Source organism: Talpa europaea (assembly GCF_964194135.1).
Source record: "Talpa europaea genome assembly, chromosome: 3".
NCBI lineage: Eukaryota > Metazoa > Chordata > Mammalia > Eulipotyphla > Talpidae > Talpa > Talpa europaea.
In genome coordinates this window covers 27,978,941-28,006,306 of record NC_140069.1, presented here as the reverse complement: position 1 = coordinate 28,006,306, position 27,366 = coordinate 27,978,941, and the positions used below count along the sequence as shown (strand labels likewise).

General features: G+C 36.4%; 2 protein-coding genes across 2 annotated transcripts in view; one reads left to right on the top strand and one right to left on the bottom strand.

Annotated features, from left to right (window-relative positions):
• SPAG1 (sperm associated antigen 1) overlaps positions 1–11,187 on the top strand; it is a gene marked incomplete at both ends in the record, with an annotated part of 43,904 nt that extends 32,717 nt beyond the window's left edge. Inside the window, 5 exons of the mRNA XM_084230528.1 lie at positions 2,009–2,141; positions 4,027–4,153; positions 9,391–9,549; positions 10,599–10,970; positions 11,056–11,187. Coding sequence (XP_084086654.1) covers positions 2,009–2,141; positions 4,027–4,153; positions 9,391–9,549; positions 10,599–10,970; positions 11,056–11,187 — 923 coding nt within the window. The remainder of the gene's footprint in view (positions 1–2,008; positions 2,142–4,026; positions 4,154–9,390; positions 9,550–10,598; positions 10,971–11,055) is intronic.
• Positions 11,188–18,296: 7,109 nt separating this feature from the next.
• The window catches only part of RNF19A (ring finger protein 19A, RBR E3 ubiquitin protein ligase), a gene marked incomplete at both ends in the record, with an annotated part of 29,781 nt that continues 20,711 nt past the window's right edge, over positions 18,297–27,366 (bottom strand). The window contains 5 exon segments of the mRNA XM_084229142.1: positions 18,297–18,987; positions 19,604–19,747; positions 20,688–20,901; positions 23,255–23,416; positions 24,164–24,278. Of these exon segments, the coding sequence (XP_084085268.1) occupies positions 18,297–18,987; positions 19,604–19,747; positions 20,688–20,901; positions 23,255–23,416; positions 24,164–24,278 (1,326 nt within the window).

Sequence of the window (27,366 nt, the reverse complement as noted above, 5' to 3'; positions counted from 1 at the left end):
TTAGCAGTCCTAGAAAAATCATGAAGATCTCCATTTTTCTAGATTCTATTTTTAATGAAGCCTAGCATCAAGCATTTGCTCAATAAAGGATATCTTCATTAACAAAATGCATGTACTAATTCATTTTAGGTATGTGATGGCAAATCATAACATACATATAATGAGCTCATTCTGTTGTATTGGTTTGCTAATTATTAGTGAGACTGGATACCAAAGGCTTAAAGACATTGGGGAAAATTTTTCAGCAAACTTAGGAAAAAAATCCTCTGTAATAATCTATTTTAGGTTTTATATACCATGAGTCATGGGGAGTGTCATTTGGCCCCATGTGCAAGATTTTTGAAACATGAAACATTGGGCAAAAATTTACTGTGAAGTAAAATAGGAAAAATTAACTATTTCATGCTATTGGTCCAGAGGAATGAATAAGATGATTGTTTACCTTCTATGCTTATACGATAAATTGAGTATATCTATCAGAAGATTTATAGATTGTAAGAATTTAAGGATATATTTTTAAATTTTAAGTTATGGACTTTTATTTCTTACTAAAGTTTCTCCATAGGGTAAAGCTAATACATATGTTTAAAACTTTAAATTTTGATATTTTATGTGTGTTAGAAGATGTAACACTGTTATATCTTTCCTGTTACAAGTAATAGAAAATCTGTTGATTTAAACCATAAAGAAAGCTTTTAGCTTGTGTCACTGAAAGGGCCCATTTTGGGCTCTAAAATCAGGAACTGCTCATCAGGTGCACACTCTGGCTAGAAACAATGGCACTAGCAGTTTAGCCTCCATATCTGTGCTTATCAGTGTCCAGAGGGAGAAAAACACTGTTTCTTTTGGTGGCATTAATTTAAGGTTGAGGAAATATGTTGCCCTAAAGCCCTAACTTTTTTATCTTGTTAATCTCTCAGCTCAAGTGGAGTCAGGGACCCATTTCTGAGTGAGTCCCTAGGATGAAGAAATGCCATGCCCCCGATTGGCTTAGGCCTGGGTTTCAGATCAGAGGGGACAGCTTTCCCTGAATAAACTGAACAGGAGATGGGCAATAGATGAATGAATACTGAGGTACCCTTAGGAAGAGAGAAGTGGATCCTGAGCCGGGAGTAAACCATAATCACTTTAAGATAATAGGTAACGGTAATGGTCATGTTTGATTACATATAATAGAAAACCCAGCCTTTTATGACTTAAGCAAAGAGGTACTTTTTTTTGTACCTATTTTGGGAAAGTTCATGCTAAGAGTAGCTGCAGGGACATGTGGATCAGGCCTCAGGGGTTCTTGATTCTTTCTCAGATCTCCATCTCGGTGCCTCTTTCTTGCTCTGTTGCCTCCATTCTCAGACAGGCTCTCTCTTTCTATCACAGGATGGCAAAAATCTTTCATCCTCAAATCATGTGGGAAAGAGCAAGAATTATTTTTCCACGTGCGGCTACAGAAATCTTATTGTAGTTATTGACTCCTATAGACCCATTCTCCACCAATCGTAGACTATTGGGGTCAAGGGAATTTAATGTACTGACTAAGAAAAGAAGCATTATCTTCAAAATGGGACAACTGTGGGGTTCAATTTGTCTTAAACCACTGGAACAGAGAGTGAAGGAGGTGTGGTTTTTCCTAGGAAGTTTGGGGTGCTGGGCCAATGTCTTTTCTGAGCTTGAAAGAGGCTGTTTGTTAATTAAATAGTTATTGAACCAAACACTTGTAGATATTTGTGTCTCTAGCAGAGAAAAAAACACATGCCAGTATGGATCACTATCATTCCTGTTATTTTACTTTCTAATTTGAAAACAATTGCATCATAATTGTATAGCCTTTTTTTATTGATAGCCAATTTATCTTTTTAATTTGTGTACAGTGTTCTAGGGCTAGATTTTTAGCTCTGCATGCTGTGTGTTCAAGTTAATTTGTAATTTTCCAGATGTACTTAAAATTTTATAGAGATGTTTATTTATATGACTACTTCTACCTTTTTTTTTTTCTTCTTCTGGGGTCCCATAGATGAAAAACGGTTTAAAACCCTTAAGGAAGAAGGAAATCAATGTGTAAAGGACAGAAACTATAAAGGTGCCCTTAGTAAATACAGTGAATGCTTAAAGATTAACAATAAGGAATGTGCCATTTACACAAACAGGCAAGTTCTTTGTAACTTTCTTATGTTAATATTTTTGATAAAAGCTATAGATGCATTAATTGTCAGAGTTTTTTCCCATGGCTTACATAGCAAATTGTCCTAACTGAATGTTTTCCAAAGAGGTGAAGCCATAGAAGTTCTTGGAGAGATTTAAAACAAGGTGGGGAGAAAAGGGGTGAGAGGGCTGATGTCATCTCTGGTCTTCGGGGTTCCTGTAGGCCGCTGCTGTCACCACCTTGACTGGGATGCTCGTGTTTTTCACTTCAAGATTCCATTTATATGAAGTGCCTAGAATAGCCACATTCATTGACACAGAAAGTAGAAGGGTGGTTGCCAGGGGCTGGGAAAAGGGAAATAGGCAATTGCTATTTAGTGGATATAGAATTTTAATTTTCCACATTTTTCTTTTTTTTTTAACTGAGGTAACATTCGTTTACATCATTGTTTGTGATCTGGCACTTTTTGGTTGTGTGGCCTGAGCTTTACCCAGCGTGGTGGCTGCAGGAATCTATTGTCTTTCAAACTGATGGCTTAAGAAGCAATGTCTTTTTTTTTCTCTTGAAGTGTTCAGCGTGTCAGCATCTTTTAGTATCCAGTAGGAATGGGCAAATTGTTCTAGAATGCTGCCTAGGTGTCTTTTTTTTTTTTTTTTTGGCCACATTATGATAAAGATACTTATATTTGACAATTTGGAGATTTTTAGAGACTAGTGTCTGGGGTGATAAGGGAGAATAAAGGATTATTCCTAAAGAGTCAGGACTCAGCACAAATTTCTCCTAGCTATTTCACATGAATCCTTTTAAATTTAACCTCTTACTCCCTTATTTTTGTATGTGTTTTTTCTATACTATACTAGTTTGCAAAAATTTTGTCTTTATATTCAATAAATATTTGTATGCTCTGTTCAACTTTTGCCATATTGGTCATTAATAGCCACTCGGTTTTCCCTGGAAGTGACTTCTCCCTTTGGTATTCTTAGGGTTCTGAAAGTGTAGATCCTTTTTTTGCATTATGCAGTTTCTGGACCGTTTCATCCTATCCCTAACTCCATTTACCATGCCCCAAACCTCTATCTCTGAGCTCTGGACCTGAGCACTCTCCTCCCTCTGCACTCCTGATGGGCTGTCATCTCCTGCCAGCAAATCAGATGTCCTACCTCCTAAATTCCTCTTCCCCCTCAACAACACTCCCTGCTCTGAGCTACCACCTTCTCTTCCTCATGTCTGCAACACCTTGCATAGTGCCCTGCATGTCTTGTTCCCTCTGTTTCCATTCCCAGGTGGCAGCAAGAATGATCTTTCTAAAACATGGTTAAAAGGTCAGCCTCTATTTAAAAACCCTTCAGTGGACTTTTCTTCAGCTCAGGATATAACTCAACCTCCTTGATTCATGACACAAAACCCTTTATGATATGACCTGCCTCTTCTTCTAACCTAACCATGAGGCATTTTTTTCTCAGTTCCTTGAGTTCACCATGTTTTCTCTCACCTTAATACCTTTGCATGTGCTGTGCCCTCACCCTCTACTCTCCCCTCCCTACCTCTTAACTCTCAGCCCAGTACCGTTGCATTCAATAATCATTTGTACTCTAAGCATCAATTTAAATGCCACTTCTAGAAAGTCTTACCTGATTATTCCTCCCCTCCCTTTAGCCCTCCCAGATCTGATGAGATCCTCAGCGGGTGTGCTCCCAGAGCATCTGATACAGACTTTATTATGTTTGCTTGTTTTAATTGTCTTCCTCCAGACCACATCTTCCTTGAGGGCTGGAACTGTGTTTTGTCTTGTTTTGTTTTGTTCCCAGTGCCATGATTATATATATTGCAAGAAAATGTCATAATTGGAGTAAAATGTTATAATACTGAGTTCCATTATGTTACAACAGAGCTCTCTGTTACTTGAAGCTGTGCCAGTTTGAAGAGGCAAAGCAGGACTGTGATCAGGCCCTTCAGATAGATGACGGGAATGTGAAAGCTTGCTATAGGCGAGCTCTGGCTCACAAAGGACTCAAGGTGAGGGAATCTTCATTTTTATTTATCAGTTTTGGCTCTGAAACCCACATCATGTGGGTTTTATGAACGTAAGTCTTGGGATCATGGAACAGGAGTGAGATTATTCTGGGATTTAACCCCAGTCCTGAAACCTTGGAAAAGGCCTCAAATTTCCCTTAACTATAGCGTGGAGCTTGATAATTTCTAACATTCCTCCCAGCTCAAAAATTAGAGTTTATTTCTTAATTATCTGAGGAATGTTGTTATACTAGGTCCACTTTCAGGGACAGGAAGGTTTGTTACTGAATTATGTAATAGTCACGAGCTATGCCACTGGATTCCTCCGGCAAAGGGCTGGGGTTATCTGTGGAGTAGGAGGACGACATCAGAATGGCAGGTGGGTCACCCAGTAGAAGTTGGTAGAGACATTTCAGAAGTTGCAAACCTCACAGTGATCTGGGCCTTTGACTGGCTGGTGGTCAGTGTGAGACTGTAGAATGGTGTTCTTCTCTAAGAAACCATGTCACTTTTCATGACAGGAGTGTATAATTGTATAATTACACTTTGTTTTGATTCTTCTGCATGGAAAACTTGAATGTTCATGTTTGTAGAAAATAACATCACAAGGGAAAATCAGGACATACTGGGAAATGGCATTTCCTGAAATGGTAATTTCTAAAAATCAATTTCACCAAGGGCTAATACAATGAAATTCACACTTCATAAGCATGCAGGGCTTTCTCCTATTCTCAGACTTTTAAAAATTGATATAATTGACATGGTAGTTTCAGGTATATGACATGATTCCATGTTTATATTGCAAAATGATCACCACAATGTCTAGTTAACATCCATCACCAGTATTTTTTTTCTTGTAATGAGGAATTATAAGCCTATATACTCTTAGCAACTTTCAAATACATAGTTACTACTGGACCTTACGCCCTCATGACTTACTTATTTTAAAACTGGAAGTTACTTCTTTTGACCACCTTTACCAGTTTTGCCCATCCAACCCTTCACCTGTGGCAGCCACCAATCTGTTCACTGTATCTGAGCTTTGTTTTTTAAAAATTCTAAATATATGCAAAATATTTGATTTTTCTGTCTGACATACTTACAAAATGCCTTCAAAATCCATCCATATTGTCACAAATGACAGGATTTCCTTCTTTATGGGTGAATAACAGTGTGTGGATTTCTTTTAATCCATTCATTACTGGACACCTATGTCTTATCAATATGTTGGCTATTTGTAAATAATGATGTGATAAACATGCAGGTATCTTTTCAAGTTAGTGTTTAGGTACCAAATTCAAGACTTATATCAAGTAATTTACTGCCTAATGTCTTCTAGGAATTTTATGGTTTTAGGTCCTAGATTCACAATTTTGAATTAATTTTTATGTATGGTGTAAGACAGTGGTCAAGTGTCATTCTTTTGCAAGCTCCCTTGTCACAAATTTATTGACCATTTATGTGCATGTGTTTTCTGGACTCTGTTCTGTTCCATTGATCTCTGTCTGTTTTTATGCCAAAATCTTACTGTTTCTATTACTATAGCTTTGTAATACTGTTCGATGTCAGAAAATCTAATGCCTATACCTTTGTATACCAAAATATACAAAGAAATATAATGCCTATACCTTTATATGTCAAAATCTTTATAAAGATCGATTGCTTTGGGGTTTTTTTGTGGTTCCATACAGATTTTAGGATTGTTCTATTTTTATGAACAATGTCATTGTAATTTTGATAGAGATCGAAGTGAAATCTGTAAATTGCCTTGGGTAATGTGGGCATTTTAACAGCATTTAACCATGAGCATGGAATATTTTTCTATTTTCTTGGGTGTCTTTAGTTTTTTTCATCATCGTCATACTGTTTTCAGTATACAGATCTTTCACTTCGTTAGTTAAATTTAATTCTTTTACTCTTTTTTTTTTTTTTTTTAAAGATTTGTTTATATATACAAGCACTGGGTACAGTCAGAAGCACAGGAGGGTGAGAGAATTCACCAGAGCCAGAGTGGGGAACAGAACAGGCAGACTGACGAAATACACTGCTGAGGGGAGCAGCGGGCGCGGCAGGAGAGGTCTGCGCACCATTGGGACTCTCGCGGGTGGCCAGGGATCAAACCAGCGCTACAGAGGCTGTGGGCAGCTTTGCAGCCCAGCACTCAACTGCCATGCCACCGGGGAGGCCCTCTTTTACTTTTTTTGATGAAATTGTAAATGGGATTGTTTCCTTAATTTTGTCATTGACTTTTGAATAATATAATCTCCATGTGGTTACTACTCCAGTTAAGATAAACATTTCTAATTCTCCACAATGTTGTATGTAATCTTTATCTTTATACTCTGCTCCCAGGCAGCCACTCATCTAAATTCTCTCACTATTGATTAGTTTTGCTTTTTTCATATTAACATATATACAATCATATGGAATATATGGACAGTTCCCAGTTTACAATGGCTTTACTTAAAATTTTTCTCCTTTACTAAAATATAAAAGTCAGTAGAGACTACCAAATGATTGTTCATTATGAGATCAGGCTCCTCTAGATCTTGGTTTTCTTATAATTGCATTGATGACAATCCATACTTGTTTGCCTAATATTTGTCTCCCCTCATAAGACGTAAGCTACTATAAGGAATTTGGGGTCATGGTGGTTCTTTCTCCTCAGCTGTTTTCAGCTCCTAGGACCTGAATGTATACAGTGGCCACACATCAAGTAAATTAACTTGCCTGAGTGCTCTGGGAACAGGCAGACTGGCCCTCTCCTCTTCTCTTCCCTCCCCGCTTGATGCTGTTCCCGCCCTTCTTGCAGTCCTCCTGCCTTCTCATCACAATTACGTCTCTTTTAACACACACTGAAATATATTTCCTGTTTTCTTACATCTCCTCCAACCAGACAGATTGATTTTAGGCATCCTTTATTAAATGAATGAAAAAAGTTATGCTGAATCCTTCCATGTGGTATTGGTCTCCATTTCCAAGACTAACTCACAAATCTGTTTTTCATACCTTTCACTTAAGTTCCACAACTGTATTAGCATCCACCTTATGTTCACTGCTGCCCTTATCATCCCCCAAATAATCTCTGTGCCTCGGTTTCCTCATCTTTAAATAGGAACAATAAAAGTATGTATAGGGCTATTGTGAGAGTAAGATAATACTTGCAAAATGCTGGGTAGTTATTACCCACCAAAATGGTGGGAGTTATTAGTACTCCCTCCACTTGCCCTGTTGCCCCAACTCCTTTCCTTCTCACAGGTGGTTCCCTGCCTAGCACATACAATGTCATTTGTGTGTGTGTGTGTTTTTTAAAAGATTTATTTATTTTTATACAAGAACCGGCATACAGGCCAGATGCGCAGGATGGTGAGAGGATTCACCGGAGATAAGAGTGGGGAACAGAACAGGTAGACTGAAGTAATACATTGCTGAGGGGAGCAGCGGGAGAGACAGGAGAGGTCTGCTGTGCCATGTGGGATTTTCGCTGGCCGGCCAGGATTGAACCCACGCTGTAGAGGCTGCGGACAGCTTCACAGTGCAGTGCTCAACCGCCTGCGCCACCTGGGAGGCCTGTCATTTGTGTTTTTTTGGTAGATGGTTCCAGCTGTGCTTTTGTGATATAGTAGTATGTGGAGATTTTTACTAATAGTACATAATTTACCTTTTTAAAAATAAATATTAGAGCATATTTAAAGTTATCCCCGAAGACACATCACTTGTGTTCAGTGTGTTGCAGGGGGTGGGGGAAGGGTTGTGGCATTACAACTCTCCCCGGAATGTGACATAACCAGTAGCTCCTCATCTGTGCCTCTGCCTCTAGTGCATGCTGTTATTGATATGTCAAACATACTTAGAGAGGTTAAACATCACTGGAATTCTTTGTCACCTCATAAAATTCATTTTGGTTTAATCAAAATATAGGTCTAGTCCTGTGGATCTATAATATAACCTGTCACAGTAGACTGTGATTTTGTGGCATCTCTCTGCAACCATTCCCCTGTGTCTTAGATTCCTTTTTTTTCCCCTAAGTTTCTTTAATGTATTGTCTGAATCTTCACAGAAGAGTAAATGTTGACTCTAGTTTACTTGAAAAATATACAAAATCTGAAGGGTTTTACAAAGCAAGAATATTATGGTAACAACCAGCTTTTTATAGCCCTTTATAGACTTTTTAAATCACTCATATTAATTTATTTCTTGATATAACCTAAAAACTAGAGCAACTTTGGCTATTCTTGTTTTAAAGATGAAAAAACTGAAGCTCAGAAAGGTTAAGTAGGATCATATTCCAGTTTCACTGCTAATGATAGTACTGATTCTCTAATCCGAGAATGTTATTCTTTAATTTATTCGTAAGTCAGCAGACAACAAATGTTTCCACAAGTGTTAGGGATTGTGAAGGTTGTGGTGATAGAGAATTGAACTTCTAATACCAGATTCTGTGCCATCTCTTTAGTAGTATTGTTAGACGGGGAAAGGATGTCCTAAAGCTAATTCCATACAGGCTTTGTGGGCTCCACCCCCACCCCAGGCCAAAGCCAAAGACACTGGGAACTCCAAATCCCATCACCACCAATGGGAAGGTGGCTGGGACCTGAGGGTGGGGTTAAGCAGCCAGGTTGGTATAAAGCCAGACACGTGGGCTTTGGAGGGGACCCCCATTTTGAGACTCTGCCAGCTCGCAGCGTCCGGCCAGCTCGGAGAGTGCTTTCTGGGTTTCCAAGTCGGCGGATCGAGTAGGACGCATTAAAGACTTTATTTCCCTATTTTCTCCCTGAGTTGTACATTTTCCTTATTTCCTTTTCCCTGGTAAATAAACCTTTTATTAACCTTTTGTGTATGCCTGTAGTGGAGTATTAATAAGTCCTTTTAAGTGCGCAGGTGAGGCAACCAGGCAACCCGTTCAATATCGGGGCTGCCCTATAACAGTAGTACTTATAGAAGGTTCCAACTGTGTTTTGTAACATACTACTACCACTACTACTACTAGTATTGGGTTGTTGGAAAAGTCATGATGCATTTTTTCTGGTTTTCAAAGAGAAAATATGTCATGACCTTTCTGACAACCCAATAGTTTGTATTATCAGTTATAACATTTTAAGCCCAGACTTACCTTATTTGGCCAAATTTTATGACAATGATACTAATGGTAACCTACTGGCACAACTCACTTCATCTCTCTCAGGTAAGTCATGCCCCTTCTTCAATTTATGAAAATTATTTTCTCTTTCTAATTTCAGAATTACCAGAAAAGTTTAAACGATCTCAATAAAGTTCTCCTGCTAGACTCAAATATTGCTGAGGCAAAGATGGAACTGAAAGAGGTAACCAGATTCCTTAATATTGATAACACATCATGCGGCAAAGAAAAGGAGAGAAGGAAAATTGAGATTCAAGAGGTATTTGTATTTGACTATCTTTGAAAGTGCTTTTTCTTTTTGGATTTTATGCTCATATTTTATTCTAAAGTTGTATTCTTACTGTTTTATAAATTTTCAAAAAATTTTTCCTTAAAATTTTCAAAAAACTTTTCCTATAAAAATAATACGGTCATTGAAAAGAAATTTAACTAGTAATAAAAATTTTCTTTTCGTCTGCAATGAGAATTAGTCATTGTATTTCCTATCTTGGGTCCATGGGCTGTACTGGGATCTGCATTACTTAAGTTCTTTGTCCCTCCCCAATCTGACAGGTGGTTTGTACTGCTTCCACTCCAGGCGGCTCTGCCAGCTTATGTACACTGAGATTTGCTTTGAGGTAGACCTGGAGAAACCTGACAGAACTGATTGTTTCAGTGATCTTGCAAGCCATAATTTATACAAGTTTTACAGAATGACTCAGACTTTTTTTTAGCACTCTGACAAACAAGCCAAGCTTTATCAGAGATTTGAGACTACCTCAGTCAAACCAACCTTTGATTTCAGATAACCATTGTCTTGTGTAGAAGCTTTCTGCTTTGCCTTTAGTGACGAATGTCAGCTCATAAATTCCTGTGATTCATAAATGCTATTATCCCATACAAGGTTCTTACAGAATCTGAGAGTATGATGTGAAAGAAGCTAGGTAGTACCCCTCCCCTTTCCCAAAAAGGGAAGATGAAAACTATTTTAAGAGAATTGAAAGGTCACTTCTCTGTTAAATGTGAGGGAAAATAAGTAAATATAAAATTTATCATGAAAAACATGAGACGTTGCCATAGGTATTTTTTATACAACAGCTTTTTCATGGAAAAGTGTAAAAATGGCTTTCCCAATGTTTAAATTAAAAAAAATACTTTTATGCCTTAAGACCTTCCTTCTTAAAAAAAGATTATATAATACAATTGTACACTTTTCATTTAGAATTTGACTAAAATAGTCTTTTTCAGTTCCTTCCCATTTTGAAGTATAACTTGGGATGTATGTGGTGACTGCTATTTATGTCATTGTGTAATTTTTTCCTCATGAAGGTGAATGAAGACCACAAAGAGGAATCTCATAGAACCTTACAGGAGGTCTCCAATGACTCTTTTGCTTGTGAGAAGGGGAACCCAAGCAATGGGCCAAATAAATACTATGAAAAACTACTGATTGCTAAGCCTAACAATGCTTATGAATTTGGTCAGGTTATAAATGCTATCAGTAGTAGGAAAGATAAAGAAGCCTGTGCACACCTTTTAACCGTCATTGAACCAAAAGATTTACCAGTGCTGTTGAGTAACAAGCTTGAAGGGGATACATTGCTCCTCCTCATTCAGGCTCTGAAAAGTAATCTTATGGATAATGATCCCTCATTGGTGTATGAGCATCTTTTACATCTAAGTAAAGCAGAGAGGTTTAAGGTATGTAGCAAAATATCTTAATAGTGATTGGTTTTTCAGGGTTTCTGTTAAATTTTATACTAATAAAAATGTTATCCTTTTTCAGATGATGTTGACACTACTGAGTAAGAGCCAAAAGGAGCAAATTGAACAGCTATTTGATGACCTCTCAGAATCACCAAACCAACATTTTACTTTAGAAGATGTACAGGCCTTAAGAAGCCAGTATTATTGCTAGATTTCTTCCATGCATGTATGTTCCAGTAATGGTAATAAGATGGTATTGTGATAATGTTGCATGGGTAAAATCTCACTAAGAAAAGATACCTTGGTTTAGACTATAAAATATTTTACTTATTTTTATACATAGAACATGTATATTCTATAATCTGCCTTTTATTAGTTGTAAATATTTTCTTATGTACCAGAACCTACATCCATTTATATTTAATAATAAGCATATTTGAAACTTGTTAAAATGCATTTTAATTTATAGTATACATTTTCTTTTAATCACTCACTTGTTAAATATTTGAGTTAAGTAAATTTCTTTGGGTTATGAAAGTGTGCTCTTATGTTTAATAGGAATATATTTCTTTAAAATTCATTTTTAAAAGTGAAAATCATTAAGTGTTATTATATCACTTTTATTTCCTGCTAAGACATATCTAAATCTCATTTTATACTACTGTGGATTACAGTTTAAGTGAAATGTAACCCTTAAGTTTATAATATGAAGTGATATGAAAGCATTATTAAATAAATGTAATTATGAATTGAGAGCTTTATGAGAAACTTTTTTTAAAAAGATGGAAACATTTCCTAATCATAAGAACAAACATTGCCAAAAAATTTCTACCACCTTTTAATAAATCTTAAAAACTACTTTTCCTTATATATTGCTTAAATATATAAAAGCAACCTAAACCTGCATTAGAATTGTCAGTCCTCCCTGCTGGCGCAGGCGGTTGAGCACAGGGCTATGAAGCTGTCCGCAGCCTCTGCAGTGCTGGTTTGATCCCCACCAGCTGTGGAGATATCCACATGGCGTGACAGACCTCTCCTGTCTTGCCCACTGCTCCCCTCAGCAGTGTATTTCATCAGTCTGCTTGTTCTGTTCTCCGCTGTCTCCTCTCACCCTCCTGCACATCTGGCCTGTGCCCCGGTTCTTGTATAAATCTTTAAAAAAAAAATCGTCACAACCTCCCCCCGCCCCATTTTCCCCAGGCCCTTTCCCTTTTCTATTTCTTCCTTTAAGCGTGGCCATATACACTCCCTTAATGTAAAAGGGAAAGTGAAGAACCTTACATTGAAATCTGCTTTAACTGGGCTAAAGGCATTTCTTAGAATAAAACTTTCATGTTTCTATTCAATTTACTGCCATTTATTCCTCTAGCTTTAAGTCTTTTCTCTCTTTCTGGAGCATTTTCTTATTCTTCAGAAGTGAAAAGATGACTATCACTTTCATTTCCATATTTTACCTATTTTTTTATAATTATAGAATATTAAAAATTATTGTGGGCAAATGTTGCCTTTTTATTGTGGGTAAAACTGCCATTTTTCTTTAAAAAGTATTTCAACTGTAATCTTAAAGGAAACTGTTCTTAATGTTATTAAATTTTTTGTAAAGGCAAATAATGGAGTATATTTCAATTGCATCCTGTATATGGAATTTATAGAAATAGACACAGTTTTCACCACACACACACAGCAATGTGAAATTTAGAGTAACTTGATATTAGAGATATAAAAAGGACCGTGTCTGTGGACAAGGAAGAAATCACAAACTGAAGCTTCAGCACCACCTTTTGGAAAACCAGACTCCCAGCAGCCAGCATGGTGAGTTGTAAGAACAAGAAAAGATGTAAAAGGTTAAGAATTCTGCCACAAGAGGAAGCGAGAAGTGTGGAACAAGTCTACCTACATTCAAAAGCTGAAAGAAAACCTGATACAGCAACATCAACTATCCATACCCAATGTGAAGACAAGTAAAGGCTTAAGGAGGCAATGCAGAAATATAAAGAACATAAAAAAAATTGAGACTAGGCTGTTCCTAATGCTGTTGGATAGGTAACTGTCCAACAGCAGAGCTCAAAGCAATGAAATCCAGTGATAGAGTTGATAAAGAATCCAGAATAGCTGTTTTATGCGCAATGAGCTACAAGAAAATTCAATTCAATGATAATAGGAATGAAAACACATGAACAAAATGAACTTTTACCAAAAAGAAATTATTAGGAAACCCAAATTCTGGAGCTAAAAAATTTAATGAGATGAATAGAGCATTTGTAATAGAGTAGCTAGAAGACAAAATAAGTGACTTAGGAGACAGGAATTTTGAAATACAGGTAGAGAACAAAGATGAATTTTGAAAAAGTGAATAAAGCCTGCATAAGCTATGGGATTCAAACAAAAGAGCATATATTTGAATAATTAGGATCCACAAGAAGAGGGAGAAACAGTATTTAAAGAAATAGCTGAAAACTTCCCAAATGTGGTGAAAGACTTAGACATCAGATTCATGAAGCTAATAGATAACCCCCATTGTTTCAGTGCAAAAATACCTTCAAAACCCTTTAATAATGAAACTATTGAAAATCAGAGAGAAATACATATGGATCAATTGATTTGTAATGATGTACACCTGAAACCTGTTATAAAATCCATGTCATTTCAGTATTTGTTTAATCAAAGAATCACAAAAGCAGCTGGGGCAGGGAGAAAAATCTACAAAGAGCCACTCTCCCCCCCCCCCACCCCCCATAAGGTTATCAGTAGATTTCCCAGTAAAATCCTTAGAAGGCCATTAGAGAGTGGAAAGACATATCCAAAGTATTGACAAATAGAAAATGCCAGGCAACACACTCTGTCTGGCAAGTTTATCTTTCTGATACGAAGGAGAAATACTTTTCCAGACAAATAAAATCTGAGGGAGTTTACCACCCCTAGTCCTGTCTTGCAAGAAATGCTAAAAGGAGTTCTTCAATCTGAAATGAAAATATGCTAATCAGCAACATGAGAACACTTTTACATGGATAAAGATGAAAAATAATATACTCAAACTTAGAAAACTAATTCTATAGCAGGATAGTGTAATGACCAGTCAATTGTACAAAAGTTAAATAGAGTTAAAAGGTAAATTATGTCGGCAAAATATAAAAGGGGATGGTAAAAGTGTGCACCTGTATAAGCAAAAGGAGGTAACTTGCTATCAACATAAAGTGGACTTTTTATCTATCAGATGCTTTATGTAGTCTCATGGTCAACACAATGGAAATCAGTACTGAAAAAGGTACTAAAGTGCTTATTACAAAGGTCTGGAATAAATATTTTTAAAGATCTTCAGGGTAATGGAATAAAAAACAAAAACAACTGGGATTACCTCAAAGAGATTTTACACAGCGAAAGAAAAATAAAAATTGATTAAAAAGATATTGTATTGAACAGGCTATTCATACATTGCACAACCGACAAAGGGTTGATAGCCAAAAATACACCAAAAACTCAATTTAAAAATAAAAAACCCCAAATAATCCAATTAATACATGGATAACAGATCTAAACAGAATTCACCAAACATATCCAGAGGCTAATGCATGGAAAAATGTTCATCATTGCTTTTAAAAAGAGAGTTGCAGGTCAAATCCACAATGAGATCATCTCACACCTGTGAGAATGGCACACACTATATAAAGACCCAACAACAGGAGCTGAAGATGGAGAGAAAGAGGAGCCCTATTAACACTGTTGGTGGGAAGGTAAGCTGATGTGTTGTGGATTATATGAATTTACCTTACGAAAACGAAAAGTGGAAATAATTAAGACCCAGTAATCCCATTCTTGGACATCCATCCAAAGACATGAGACAATCAACTCAAAAACTATGTTCCACAATTTTTTTTGGTAGCATTTGCAATAGCTAGGGTGTTCAAGGGAATTATGTACAATAAAGCAAGTCAGAAAGACTAAGCCAAATATTGGCTATTTACATAGTGGACAAGGTGACAAAGCAAAATACTTATTAAACACTAGGAGAAATTAATGAAGCAAGGCCTCTGAAATCAAGGGGATGGGAGGTGGGAAGGATGAAACAGGTTTAAGGGATGGTGAGTGGGAGAGGGACTAAAAAAAGCCCCCAAAACATTCAAACAGTAATTTCTACTAAATACTGAAGACTTAATTCTCATCTTGTACACTTTGATATTGAGGCTTATCCCAGCAGGTTAGTTTCACACTTGAAAGATCAAATTCACCATATTAACACATTAAAAGGATAAATCACAATTATACTTACAAATAGCTGCCTTTCCTCCACCCCCCCCCCAAAAAAAAAACCCCAACCATTTCCTAAAGTTAAATTTTGGCACACTAAGAATATGAAAAGAACCTAACAAATTTGATAGAGGGGTAACATCATAAATGGTTGAAGTATTGAAAACTTTTCCTTTGAGATTAACAATAATCTATATTAACAATATTGTAGTAACAAGCCCCCTGTAACAACTGCTATTCAGCACTATATACTTGTCAGAGCCAGAGCAAATGGGCCAGAAAAAGAAATATACAATGTAAAGACTGAAGAAACAAAAGTTTGAATTCCAGTCCTGCAACTTACCTGCTATTGCAGTTCTGGGGAAAGTACCTGATAAACTGGGGAAGTGCCTTCTTCACAGGATTGTGCTGAAGATTACTATTTTAAGTTTGTAGAAAGCACTTGACACTTCAAAGCACTGTAATTTGTTAAAATATTTACAAATGGTTACATACACAGAAACCTCAATCTACAAAATATTAGAGTAATGAGAATTCTATAATTAAGAGTAATTTTCCCATATTCATCACACAAAAATCAGTTGTATATCTAGATGATACTAACAAGTAGAAAATGACATCCAAAAAAAATACCGAGAAATAAAATTTAACATTGGTAGTAGATGTCAAATACCTCTATAAGGGTAACTACATTTAAAGCAATTCCATCAAAACTGGTGGAACTCAAGAAGGTTATTCTGAAGTGTTTACGGAAATGTAAAGCTCAAGAAAAATTAATACTTTCCAAGAGAAACAAGAGGGATCAAATTTGGAATATCAAACAATTTTGATTGATGTCTAAATTGTCCGTTAACTTTCCTAGGAAAAGATGTCTTTCTGTATTGCTCATCCACTAGGTATGTCTACAGTATTTCCTCCTTCACAGATCCTTGCACAGATCTCTAAGCAGAGATCTTTCTGGTTTTTCATGTTTATTAAACAGTACTAGCCAATAATGCCAATTACTTTATCTTCCACCCTGTCTTTTTCATAGCATCCATCATCTGGTATTATTTTATGCGGTGTTAGCTTTCCATCTAATTTTTAATAATTTACAAAATATCAAGATGGCAGGCAACATGTTCATACAGATTTTCATGAGGCATTAACTATGTGACAGAAAAACAATGCATGTTTATTATAAAGCTCTAAGAACAGAAAACATTTGATTACAACTATTAACTTGAATAAAAATGGCTCTATTTCATAAACTAATGTTTTGGTGTAGAATCTCTTAATCTTTTAAGAACTTTTTTTCTCTTAAGAGAATTTATAATACTTATTTCTACATAATATAAGGATAATCTCTTTACTTTCCAGCCAATTTATGTTGATGAATAAGAGTTTCCTTCTGGAGGAGAGGCAGGAATTAAACATATAGAAAGGATAATTTGTCATATTAGTGAGAAGTTCAGCAAATGCTTTCATTTAGACTGAATGAAGAATCATCCTAAAGGTTAAATATTTATGAATAACTACCACATGGAAAATGAATATATATGATCTTTCAAAAATCTATGCACAAACCATAAGGCAGCAATATGTTAGTATTTACATTTATTTTATGTATGCTTTTTACACACTCACTGTTGAACAAAACTGGAATGCAAACAAATATACAAATAACACAATAAGCATTATCAAATAAAATAACTGGCACTAGTGTTATAAGCATATTACTGGACCTGGTGAAGAAAAGTGATGGAAGAAGACTGCAGCCCATGGCATTTTTCTTTTTAACAAAAGAAAATGCTCAGTAGCACCAAAATGGTAATACTTGAAATAAAACCACATAAGATAGAACATTTTAACTGCTATCACTGAGGTTAACCTGTTATATTTAAGTGAATTATATGGAATTTAACAGTAAAGGCAGTATTTTGGCCAACTTCTGCTTATGTCAGCTGAACACATCCCATAAACAAAAGCAAAAGCAAATCAAGTCAGCCATACGTGGAACCCTCCTTTTAGTACTTGGTACAAACTCTGCACCATGTTCTGATTTCATGAATGGAGAAGATACCCATATGTTAAAAACTGAGGTTATGTAAATTTATTCACAAAAGCCTGAGTGTGTCTTTGGTAGGCTAATACTTTTTCAGCATTATTATATTTATGTTTTTCTATCTCGTATTTTTCTAAACAATTCAAGGTGGCTAGAGAGGATATTATGGAAAAACACCACAGCAAAATTCTTGAACAACTAGGCCCTTAAAATCCAGTCTATTCCAAAGGCACCAAGAATCAAGGGGATGCAAATTTCCCCTTAGTGAAAGGTGACTTTTTGTAATACTTACAAACTAATGGAACTTTATTTTGCAGTTTTATACATCTTATTTGGTGCTGTCAGTATACTTATCTACCTTTACACTGCTAAGACGGTATCAACAATATACAAGATATATAGAGTACTAGGTATTTTTCTATTTCAAAGTTGAGCAAAAACTGCCACACTCTTGCTCCAAGTGTCTAAGTATCCAAATGGTAGCAAATGGGCTGCATTAAGCTTTATATATACACATTGCATATGAAGAAGAGAATGAAATTTATGCCCAGTTATGAAAAAAAATGTTACAAAGAGTATCATATACTGAGAATAACCTGCAAGGTTCTTTAAACAGTATCCCTTAGCGGTTTCAATAAAATGTCACTAACCACTAAGCCCTAAGTCTCAAGTTTTCTTCATAAGAATGCTGTAGAATTGCATTAGTATTTTATAGAGATTATAAATTAAGCCAAATTTCTATCTAAATATACAAGTATGTGCTTCAAGCAATGTTTTGTGGCAAATGCACAAAACAATTTTCTAACGATTTATTGTCATTACAATAATGCATTTTTAAAGCCTTCATTTCGTAGTTTGGTAATTAAAATCCACATGAAACACAATGCTTTGCTGAACTTAGAAAAAGTATCTGCATTATGATTATGTAACCCGGCATTTGCTGGTAACTTGAAACTTAAAAGTAGTCACATGTAGGTCACTCAGCTCCAACACGGTTGTTCAGTGGTAATTATTTTGCAGCATTTATAGGCCTAAATTTCAGTCTGAATTGCAACTTTTAATTCCATTGTCTGATGTGAGTGGTTATTATTTGTTTCTTTTAGTGCATCACCAAAATATGAATCAACATTAGGTTTTATTCCACTGTTACCAGGTTCTTCAGCAATATGATTCGACTGTGGAACTTCTGAACATGAAGCAGTTTTGGTAAGAAGAGAAATACTACACTGATGTGGGGAGTTTTCCAGACGGTCGTTTTCTACCTCAGGAAGAATGTTAACAGTAGCAAAGCGGGCATGATAATCACTGGAACCATGACTACAAGAAGTTTTCATGCTTTCTAGGTCAGAACAACTAAATTCAGAAAAATGACTAGAGTGAGAATCTGCCACGGACGGCATACTGTCACTGAGGGATGGAGCCTCAAATTCACTGGAATTCGTGCTTTGTTGTTCTAACAACTGTGCATCCATGTCCTCTCTGGTCTCATTTATCTTCATGTTACTCTTTTTCCTCAATTTACCACTTTTTGATTTCTTTCCTGCTGTTGCTTCTTTGGACCACTTGGTGGCACTGGATTTACCTTCAGGCAAGCCACTGGATGAACCAATAGGATGATTTCTGGAGGCACTACCATCCTCCACACTACTGCTTCCACTGTTGTGCCTGAATTTGGATGGCTTTGATTCAATATCCACTTGCACCTCCATACTGTTGCCATCTCTAGAACATAAGAGTAACAAAAATAAATTTCTGACTTCCTATTTATTTTGATTCAGCCAACATCAAGGGGAAGGGGATTCTATGTGAAAAATTCAAAGATTTGCATAAAAGGTACCAGAACAATTAACAGAGGATTCATTCTACTTTAAAAACTACTTAAAATAAAAGAATGGTATTTATAATAATGCTTCAATTAAAAGTAGAAGCAGCTACATTTATGGCTTATGATGTTCCAGGTACTACGTTACGGCCTCCATTTTTTCCCCCGAACTGCTTTATTAAGATATAATTCATATACCATAAAATTCAGCTGCACAACTCAGTTGTTTTTAGTATATTCAGAGTTGTGTAACCGTTGCCACTAACTTCAGAACATTTCCATCATCCTTCAAAGACACCCTGTGCATAGCAGTCAGTTCCCATTTTTCCCTCCCGACAACCTCTAGCAAATACTAAGCTACTTTCTATCTCTATGGACTGCCTATTCTGGGCATCTCATCATTTACTTTTTCCAGAGAACCTAAGAGTTGGTAACTATTGTTCATGATAATTCTGCCTAATGACAGGGATTATTCTTTTAAAAATACTTCTGATTTTATAACAATTCTTTCCTTACTTGTCCAAAGGGATGTACGAATTCAGAATGGATCCTGCCATTGCTTTGGTACTGGCATTATCACTAACTGTTCCCAAACTGACTGTGCCAGATTCTCCGCTCAGACTGTACCGTTCTTTCTGTACATCGGCTTGTACTTCCAACCTTAAAGAAGGAGGTATCACATGAAAACCAAAATTATATTTATCAGCATTACTGTAATAAGTATATATAAATAACTCAATTAAGAACCCTAGAAACAAGAATTATTTTACAACTATTACCATTTTTAAAATTTCCTCTTAAATTTGATTATTTAAATTTTGCTGTGACACACTGAATAGTACCAGCTATCCAAGTAAAATAAAAAAATAAGATCTCTGCCAAATAAGGTAGTTAAGAGAGTAACACAAAATGACCATAGATAATTTTAACTTAAATATGCTCTCGGGCCTCCCCGGTGGCCCAGCGGTTGAGCGCTGGGTTGCAAAGCTGCCCGCAGCCTCTGCAGCACTGGTTCAATCCCCAGCAGCCAGGCGAGGGTCCCATATGGCGCGCAGACCTCTCCTCCCGCCCTCTGCTCCCCTCAGCAGTGTACTTCATCAGTCTGCCTGTTCTGCTCCCTGCTCTAGCTCTGGTGAATTCTCTCACCCTCCCGTGCTTCTGACTGTACCCAGTGCTTGTATAAATAAATAAATAAATCTTTAAAATAAATAAATAAATAAATATGCTATTATTCTCACTCAGGATGTGGCAATTTGCTTACCATCTTTCAGTGCAAAACCAAAATCTGAATAAATTATCACAACCATTCTACATGACAAATTAGTGAGCCAAAAATCTTGGTCATTAAAAATGGTTCTATAAATTAATACTCGACTCTTAAAAAAACATAATATATGCCACTATAACTTAAGAGAAACAAAAATTAAAACAAGTAAAACCCCCCTATTTATCACTAGATTTCATTTTTTAATTTTACTGTTTATAATCCTGACATAGTAGGGTTATATGAAATCAAACTTTTGTTAATTAAATTCTCATCTACTTAACCATTTATAGCTAAAAGGCAAAAACAAAACAACACAAGGCACATTTTTCTTACCTATTGAAACAGTTTACCATGGTACTTCCTGACAGACTTCCCGTTATACTGGCCCCAGCTAGTGCCATGGTGCTCGCTGTTTCACTCAGGTTGTCTCGAATGGCTCCTATTCGATCCATGTGGCTTCCACTTGCACTCAAACTGCCGGTCAGACCACCAACACTTCCCTCTCCTATGCTAGGGTTGTGTCTAGCTTCTGCTACTGAAGTTGTGTCTAAATGCAAATATTTCAAAGAAATTAGTTTAAATTAAACGATTATTAACTTCTGTCTTCTTGTATTCCTCCATGATTTCAGATAAGACATTTTATTTTGTAGAAGTACAAGATACACAGGTGAAGATGTCTGTAGTGAGGCATACATAACTATAGGGTAAAAGTAAAGAAAAATAATTCAAAGAGTAAAGCTGGATGGGGAGTGTCCCTCAAGTTGAAATGAACACTACTTTTTAAAACATCCACAAGATTTAGGAATTCTATAAAGAACCTGATTGTTGAACAATTTAGCTAACTTTGGAGGAAAATTACATGATAGTTCCAACACTGTTCTAAGCACTTGAGCTTTGTGAATCAGAGATATATTTTTTCCCCCTGTGATTATCTTATTTTATTTTATATATTTTTTACATCATTCTTCATTTTTGTACAATATTTGCTTTCTCCTCTGAGGTGTAGTCCCTGTGAAATTCCCACCACCAATTCACCCATGCACCATCACCATAGTCCTTTGTGCTCTTCCCATCCCTGTTTTTATCCTACTCCTTCCTCCTCCCTTGCAGAATGGAGAGACACATCTTATCCTCAAGAAACTTACATTCTAGTTGGGAGAACAATAAATCATATGGTAATAAATGCTATGAGAAAAATAAAGCACAGGAAAGAGGAGTAAAAGCCAGTGAGTGTGCTGAAGAGTGTATATATGCCTAATATATCAGGTGTGCTTGGGGAAGGTCTCTGATAGTCAAAGGAAGCAAAGGCATGAAACATGAAATTATCTGTGGGGAAAGCATTCCAGACAGAGGGAACTGCAAATTTAAAAGCCTAGAAATGGGAATGTGCTTGGCATCTTGGAAACATTGAGGGGTGGTATAAAATAAAAGACTGATGAGATGATTTCTGGGACACAGCTGGGGATAGATCATATGAAGGGAGGGCTTTATAGGTCATGATAAGGACTGTGGATTTTTCCTCCAATACTGTTAGAAGCCCGAGTCAGAAAGACATGGTCTGATTTATGTTTTAGAAGTCTCTCTATGGCTACATTATAGCTGAGAAATTAATGGATCAATTAAAAGGCTTTTACAATACTGGAAGAGGCTAGTAACCTGAAGGATGGAATAGCAATGAAGAAGGGTTAAGAAATGATTTGCATTATGGTGATATATTGAAAGAAGCAGAATTTGCGGATGGGATTAGATGGAATAAGGAGAAACTGGGTTATCACTGTAAGTGAAAGTTTGGGGCTCAAACAAGAGCAAGGATGGATGTTACCAAGGTGAAGATGACTGAGAGAATAACAGCATCTGGAGTGAAGAATTTAGTTACAGACATATTAGGCTTGCAGTACTTGCAAGACATTCAAGTACAAATTAAAGAGGTGAGTTAGATGTACATGTGTGGAGTCTTGAGAAGAGTTCAAGACTAGACATGAAAGGAGTGATCACTATATATTATTTAACAGATGAGGTTACCTAGAGAGTGAGTATAAATAAATTAATAAATAAATTAAGTGTAAGAACTGAGCTCTGGGAAACTCTAAAATTTATGGCTAGGAGAGGAAACCAAACCAATCAAGATGACTGAGAAGTAGTGGCCAGTAGATGAGGTGAGATTTGTCTAGAAGACAAGTCAAGATGCCACTTTAAGGAGGGCACAGTCTACCATGTCAGGTGTACCTATATATTAGGTGAAGACCGAGAACTGAGCACTGTATATTTGGTGACACAGCACTGGTGACTCTGCTCTAGTGAATCGTAAGAAATGAAATTTGGGAATGGTATGGATTAAAATCTGACTGAAGTGAGTTCAAGGGAAAATGGGAGATTAGAATATAGATACTGTTTTTGCACATTTGCATGATTTATATCCCTAAGATAAATTCTGATAACAAGCATTGCTGGAATACAACACTTGCACATTTTTTAAAAGTCAGTAACTTATATTCCCACTGGAAGTCCATGTAGGTGTTTTCATTCTCCAATTATTATGCTAATTTATATTTCTTTGAATAACAGTAGGCTGAAAATATCTTCTATCCATTGGCCATATATTTCTTCTTTTAAAGTGAACTGCATTTCTTTTTATATCCTTTTCCTACCAATTTGTAATGTTTTATGCAAAATTTAGGATTAAAAGTTTAAAATTTCTAAGAAATATTTCTAGTGGAGGTTAGAAACCCAGAACTTCTCAAGCCTCTTTCACCCACATACCTTTCCTTGGCAATTCATTTCACTGACTGAAGTCAATGGAAACTCTGACTTAAATGTTATCTGCAGCCTTCCCCCACTTAAACTATTAGTATATACTAATACTATTAAGTATATTTTTTTCCTTCACTCAAAGGACTTACCTACAGCTGTGTTAGTTCCACCAACATTTATGTCATTTTCATCATCAAATTCAATCCTGACTCCTTTTCCGTTACCTGCTGAGACTCCACAACCTCCACTTCGACAGAGAGAAATTGGAACAACACCATAGACATAAGCTAACATAATAGGGACACCAATACCTAAAAAAGAATCATTAGAAATAAAAATTAAATCACAGAAGTATGAGTTATAGCCAGTCTTCGCAAAGGAAGGTATGTAAGACCAGGGTTTTGCAACCCTTGCCAAAAGTGGATTTGTCCAGTTGTTAAGGGACACAAGCAAATTCACAGCCACAGCTTTTCAAAAAGGTAACATACATAAGGGGAGAAAAAGGTGTTGACTTTTTTCTTTTTAAGTGTTAGGACTTTAAACTGTATTTGGGGAAATAAGAGGAATAAGCCACTAACAATTTACTATCCTGCAGTTAGGTTCTTGAGTCTTCAATACTTTCCATAGGATCAGGTTAAGTTGTTCTTAAATAAAAATATAATTCAATTATCAACAATGTAATGCTCTTTGTTTTTTAAAATTGTTCCATAAAGGACCTCCCTGGTGGCACAAGGGGTTAAGATGCAATCTATGAAGCTATCCACAGCCACTGCAGCACGAGTTCGATCCCCAGCCAGTCAGGGAGCAACCCACATGGCGCAGCAGACCTCTCCTGACTCGCCTGCTGCTCCCCTCAGCAGTGTACTTTGGTTGATCTGCCTATTCTCTTCCCCTCTGTCTCTGGTGAATTGTCTCACCCCCCACACCTCTGGCCTTTACCCCAGCTCTTGTATGCATAAATAAATAAATCTTAAAAAAAATTACTTAAAAAAATCATTCCATAAAACTCTAGTTCTATAAAAAATTGAGGTTATAAGTATTTTTATGCATATTCTTACCTACAGTTACTGCTGCTACAACTGGAGAGACAATTACAGACAATGTTACACCACCAGCTATTGCCAAATTCCTTTTGTGCTTGGAAACATCCTTGCCTTCATATCGATTATGAATCTATAATTAAAAATAAAAATGGGGGTGGTGATTAAAGAGAAAATACATATTTAACTTAAAAGAAATAGAACTACATTGCTAGAAATTATAACTTATAAGTTCATAGTTGTGTCCTAATTCAACATAAACATATCTTTTTACTGTGATGATTTGTCTACTAAAATAACATTGGTTTACACACTGAGATCCCACCTTACACCAGTAAGAATGGCACATATCAAAAAAACAAGCAACAACAAATGTTGGTGAAGATGCAGTGAAAAGGAACTCTCCCACATTGCTGGTGGGAGTGCAAACTGGTCCAGCCACTGTGGAAAGTTGTCTGGAGGTTCCTCAGTCTACTAAAAATAGAGCTTCCACACTATCTGGCAATTCCACTACTAGGGATCTATCCAAAGGACACAAAAACACTGATTCAAAAGAGCACCTGTACACCTATGGTTATTGCAGCACTATTTCTAATAGGTAAAACCTGGAAACAACCCAAATGCCCAAAAATAGATGACTGGATCAAGAAAATGTGGTATATATACACAATGGAGTAGTATTCAGCAATCAAAAAAGATAAACTCATGCCATTCGCAGCAACATGGATGGAGCTAGAAGGAATTATGCTCAGTGAAATAAGCCAGAAGGAAAAAGAAAAATATCAGATGTTTCCACTTATAGCAGGAATATAGGGGAACCAAATAAGACATCAGTAATATAAAAAAAATAGCAACAGTATAAAACACAACAAAGCAAAAACAGACAATTATAAATCAGAGACATACTGCAGGGAAGGAAGAGGGAGAGGGATGGGAGGGAGGGAGGAGCACAGGGGACTGTGGTGATGGTGCATGGGTGCCTTGCGAAAGGAAATTCTATGGGGACTCAATCTGAGGGGGTGGGGGGAAGCAAATATTGTTAAAAATTTTAAAAAATCATAAATATTAAAAAAAGAAAAATAAGCTACTGCAATGAAAAAAAAATAACACTGGTTTATAACATTATATAGGTTTCAGGTGTACAGCCTGTACATATATATATATATCATGCATGTTACCAGAAATCTAGTTTCCATTCATCACTATACAACTCTGCTTTAACCCAGTTTGTTCACACCACATCTCCCTTTCTTTCTGGTAAACAAAATTTTGTTCATGCAGTCTAAGAATCTGTTTTTGTTTTATTTGTTCATTTTGTTCATCATCTACTACATATGAATGAAATTACATGGGTATATATATCTCTTCAAATAAGTATTTTGACATTCTTTGGATAAATACCAACCAGAGGAAAAGCTGGATTATATGGTATTTCTATTCTTAATTATTGGGGGAAGATAAATGAATTATTGTTCTTAAACCATAGTCTTGCAAATAATTTGTTCTTTATTAGTAATTTTCTTATAAGATATGATATAGTAAGATTTTACTTTGTATTTGAAAATACACTCTTTTCAAAGTCTTAAGTAATAGCAGTCTTTATAATTTTATTCAAGAATAGTATGTTTTGAACAAAGGAGGAAATATTTTCAACATAGTTATAAGCTAGAAGACTGACTAATAGTACTTCTAAGAAATTAAGCATTCCACAGTTTCCTTCTATACAAGTATCTCTAAATGGTAAAAACTGGCTCCTAGGGGAGGTTTTCAAAAACTTAAAAAATCAACCTTAAAAAGCAGTACTAATAAGCAAAGATAACTAACAATCATTTTTTTTCCCTCAGGTTTCCTTTTGTGAAGAAAAATAGTTTCAAATGACTCAGGATCTTGGTTCATTTACAGGTCAAAGTAAGGAAGAGAGAGAAAGGACCAACAAGACATCTTTTTTCATAGTACAGATTTTTTTAATTGATTAAACTTTTTTATTTACTTACACTGTTGTTCATTTTTGTACAGCATTTGATTTCTCCCCTCAGGTGCAAGCCCCATAAATCTCTCACCCACATCATCCAGGAACAGTCATCACAGTCCCTTGCACTCTTCTCTCCCCTGTTTTGACCCTCCCCTATGTTTGCCCTCCCTTGCTGTAGGCCTCAGATCATAGTATTGGTATTAACAAAAAGAACTTAATTTCACTATGAATGTGGCTTGTGAGGTATTACATGAACTTTGGGTAATAGCTCAGTATCTTTATTCTCATGGTTTCAAAGAGCTGAAGGTACTAAAGCACATCTTCCTCTCTAAGACAGATTCAAAACAGAGTCAAAAGTGTATGGGTAAAATTCAGTAACTTGACTTCAAGCAATATTACAGATGAGCTATAATAAACTAACTTATTATTATGTGGTTATTTTTAAGGCTGTAAAGTACAATGAATCTTGTGGGACAGATTAACAGTGAAAAGGTTTAGGTACAGACTGAATGAAGCAAATCCTCCAGAATATTGTGCAGTGTCAAGCACCAATGTTCATTGTGATCGTATTACTTCACTTTGCTAGTTCAACTTAATTTTTTTATTACATTCACCACATTTTCTATTCATTAGTATAAATGAAGACTCAGTTTTTAGGTTCTATATGAATTTAACAGGTGTTCCTGGGCTAGTATGGACCCCTAATCAATGGTACATGGCACATGTTTGAAAAAAGGAGTCTTGTAGAGCCTCCCTGGTTGTGCAAGGGGTTAAGATGCAACCTATGAAGCTATCTACAGCCACTGCAGCACAGCCACTGCAGCATGAGTTTGATCCCCAGCCAGGGAGGTACCCACATGGCGCACCAGACCTCTTCTGACTCGCTCGGTGCTCCCCTCAGCAGTGTATCTCAGTCAATTTGCCTGTTCTGTTCCCTGTTCTGTCTCTGGTGAATCCTCTCACCCCCCACACCTCTGGCCTATACCCCAGTTGTTTTTTTTTTTAAAGATTTTTATTTATTTATTTACACAAGAACCAGGGTACAGGCCAGATTCACGGGAAGGTGAGAGGATTCACCAGAGACAGAGCGGGGAACAGAACAGGCAGACTGACTGAAATACACTGCTGAGGGGAGCAGCGGGCGAGACAGGAGAGGTCTGCCATGCCATACGGGACCCTCACTGGCCGGCCGGGATAGAACAGCAGAGGCTGCGGACAGCTTCACAGCGCTACACTCAACCGTCTGTGC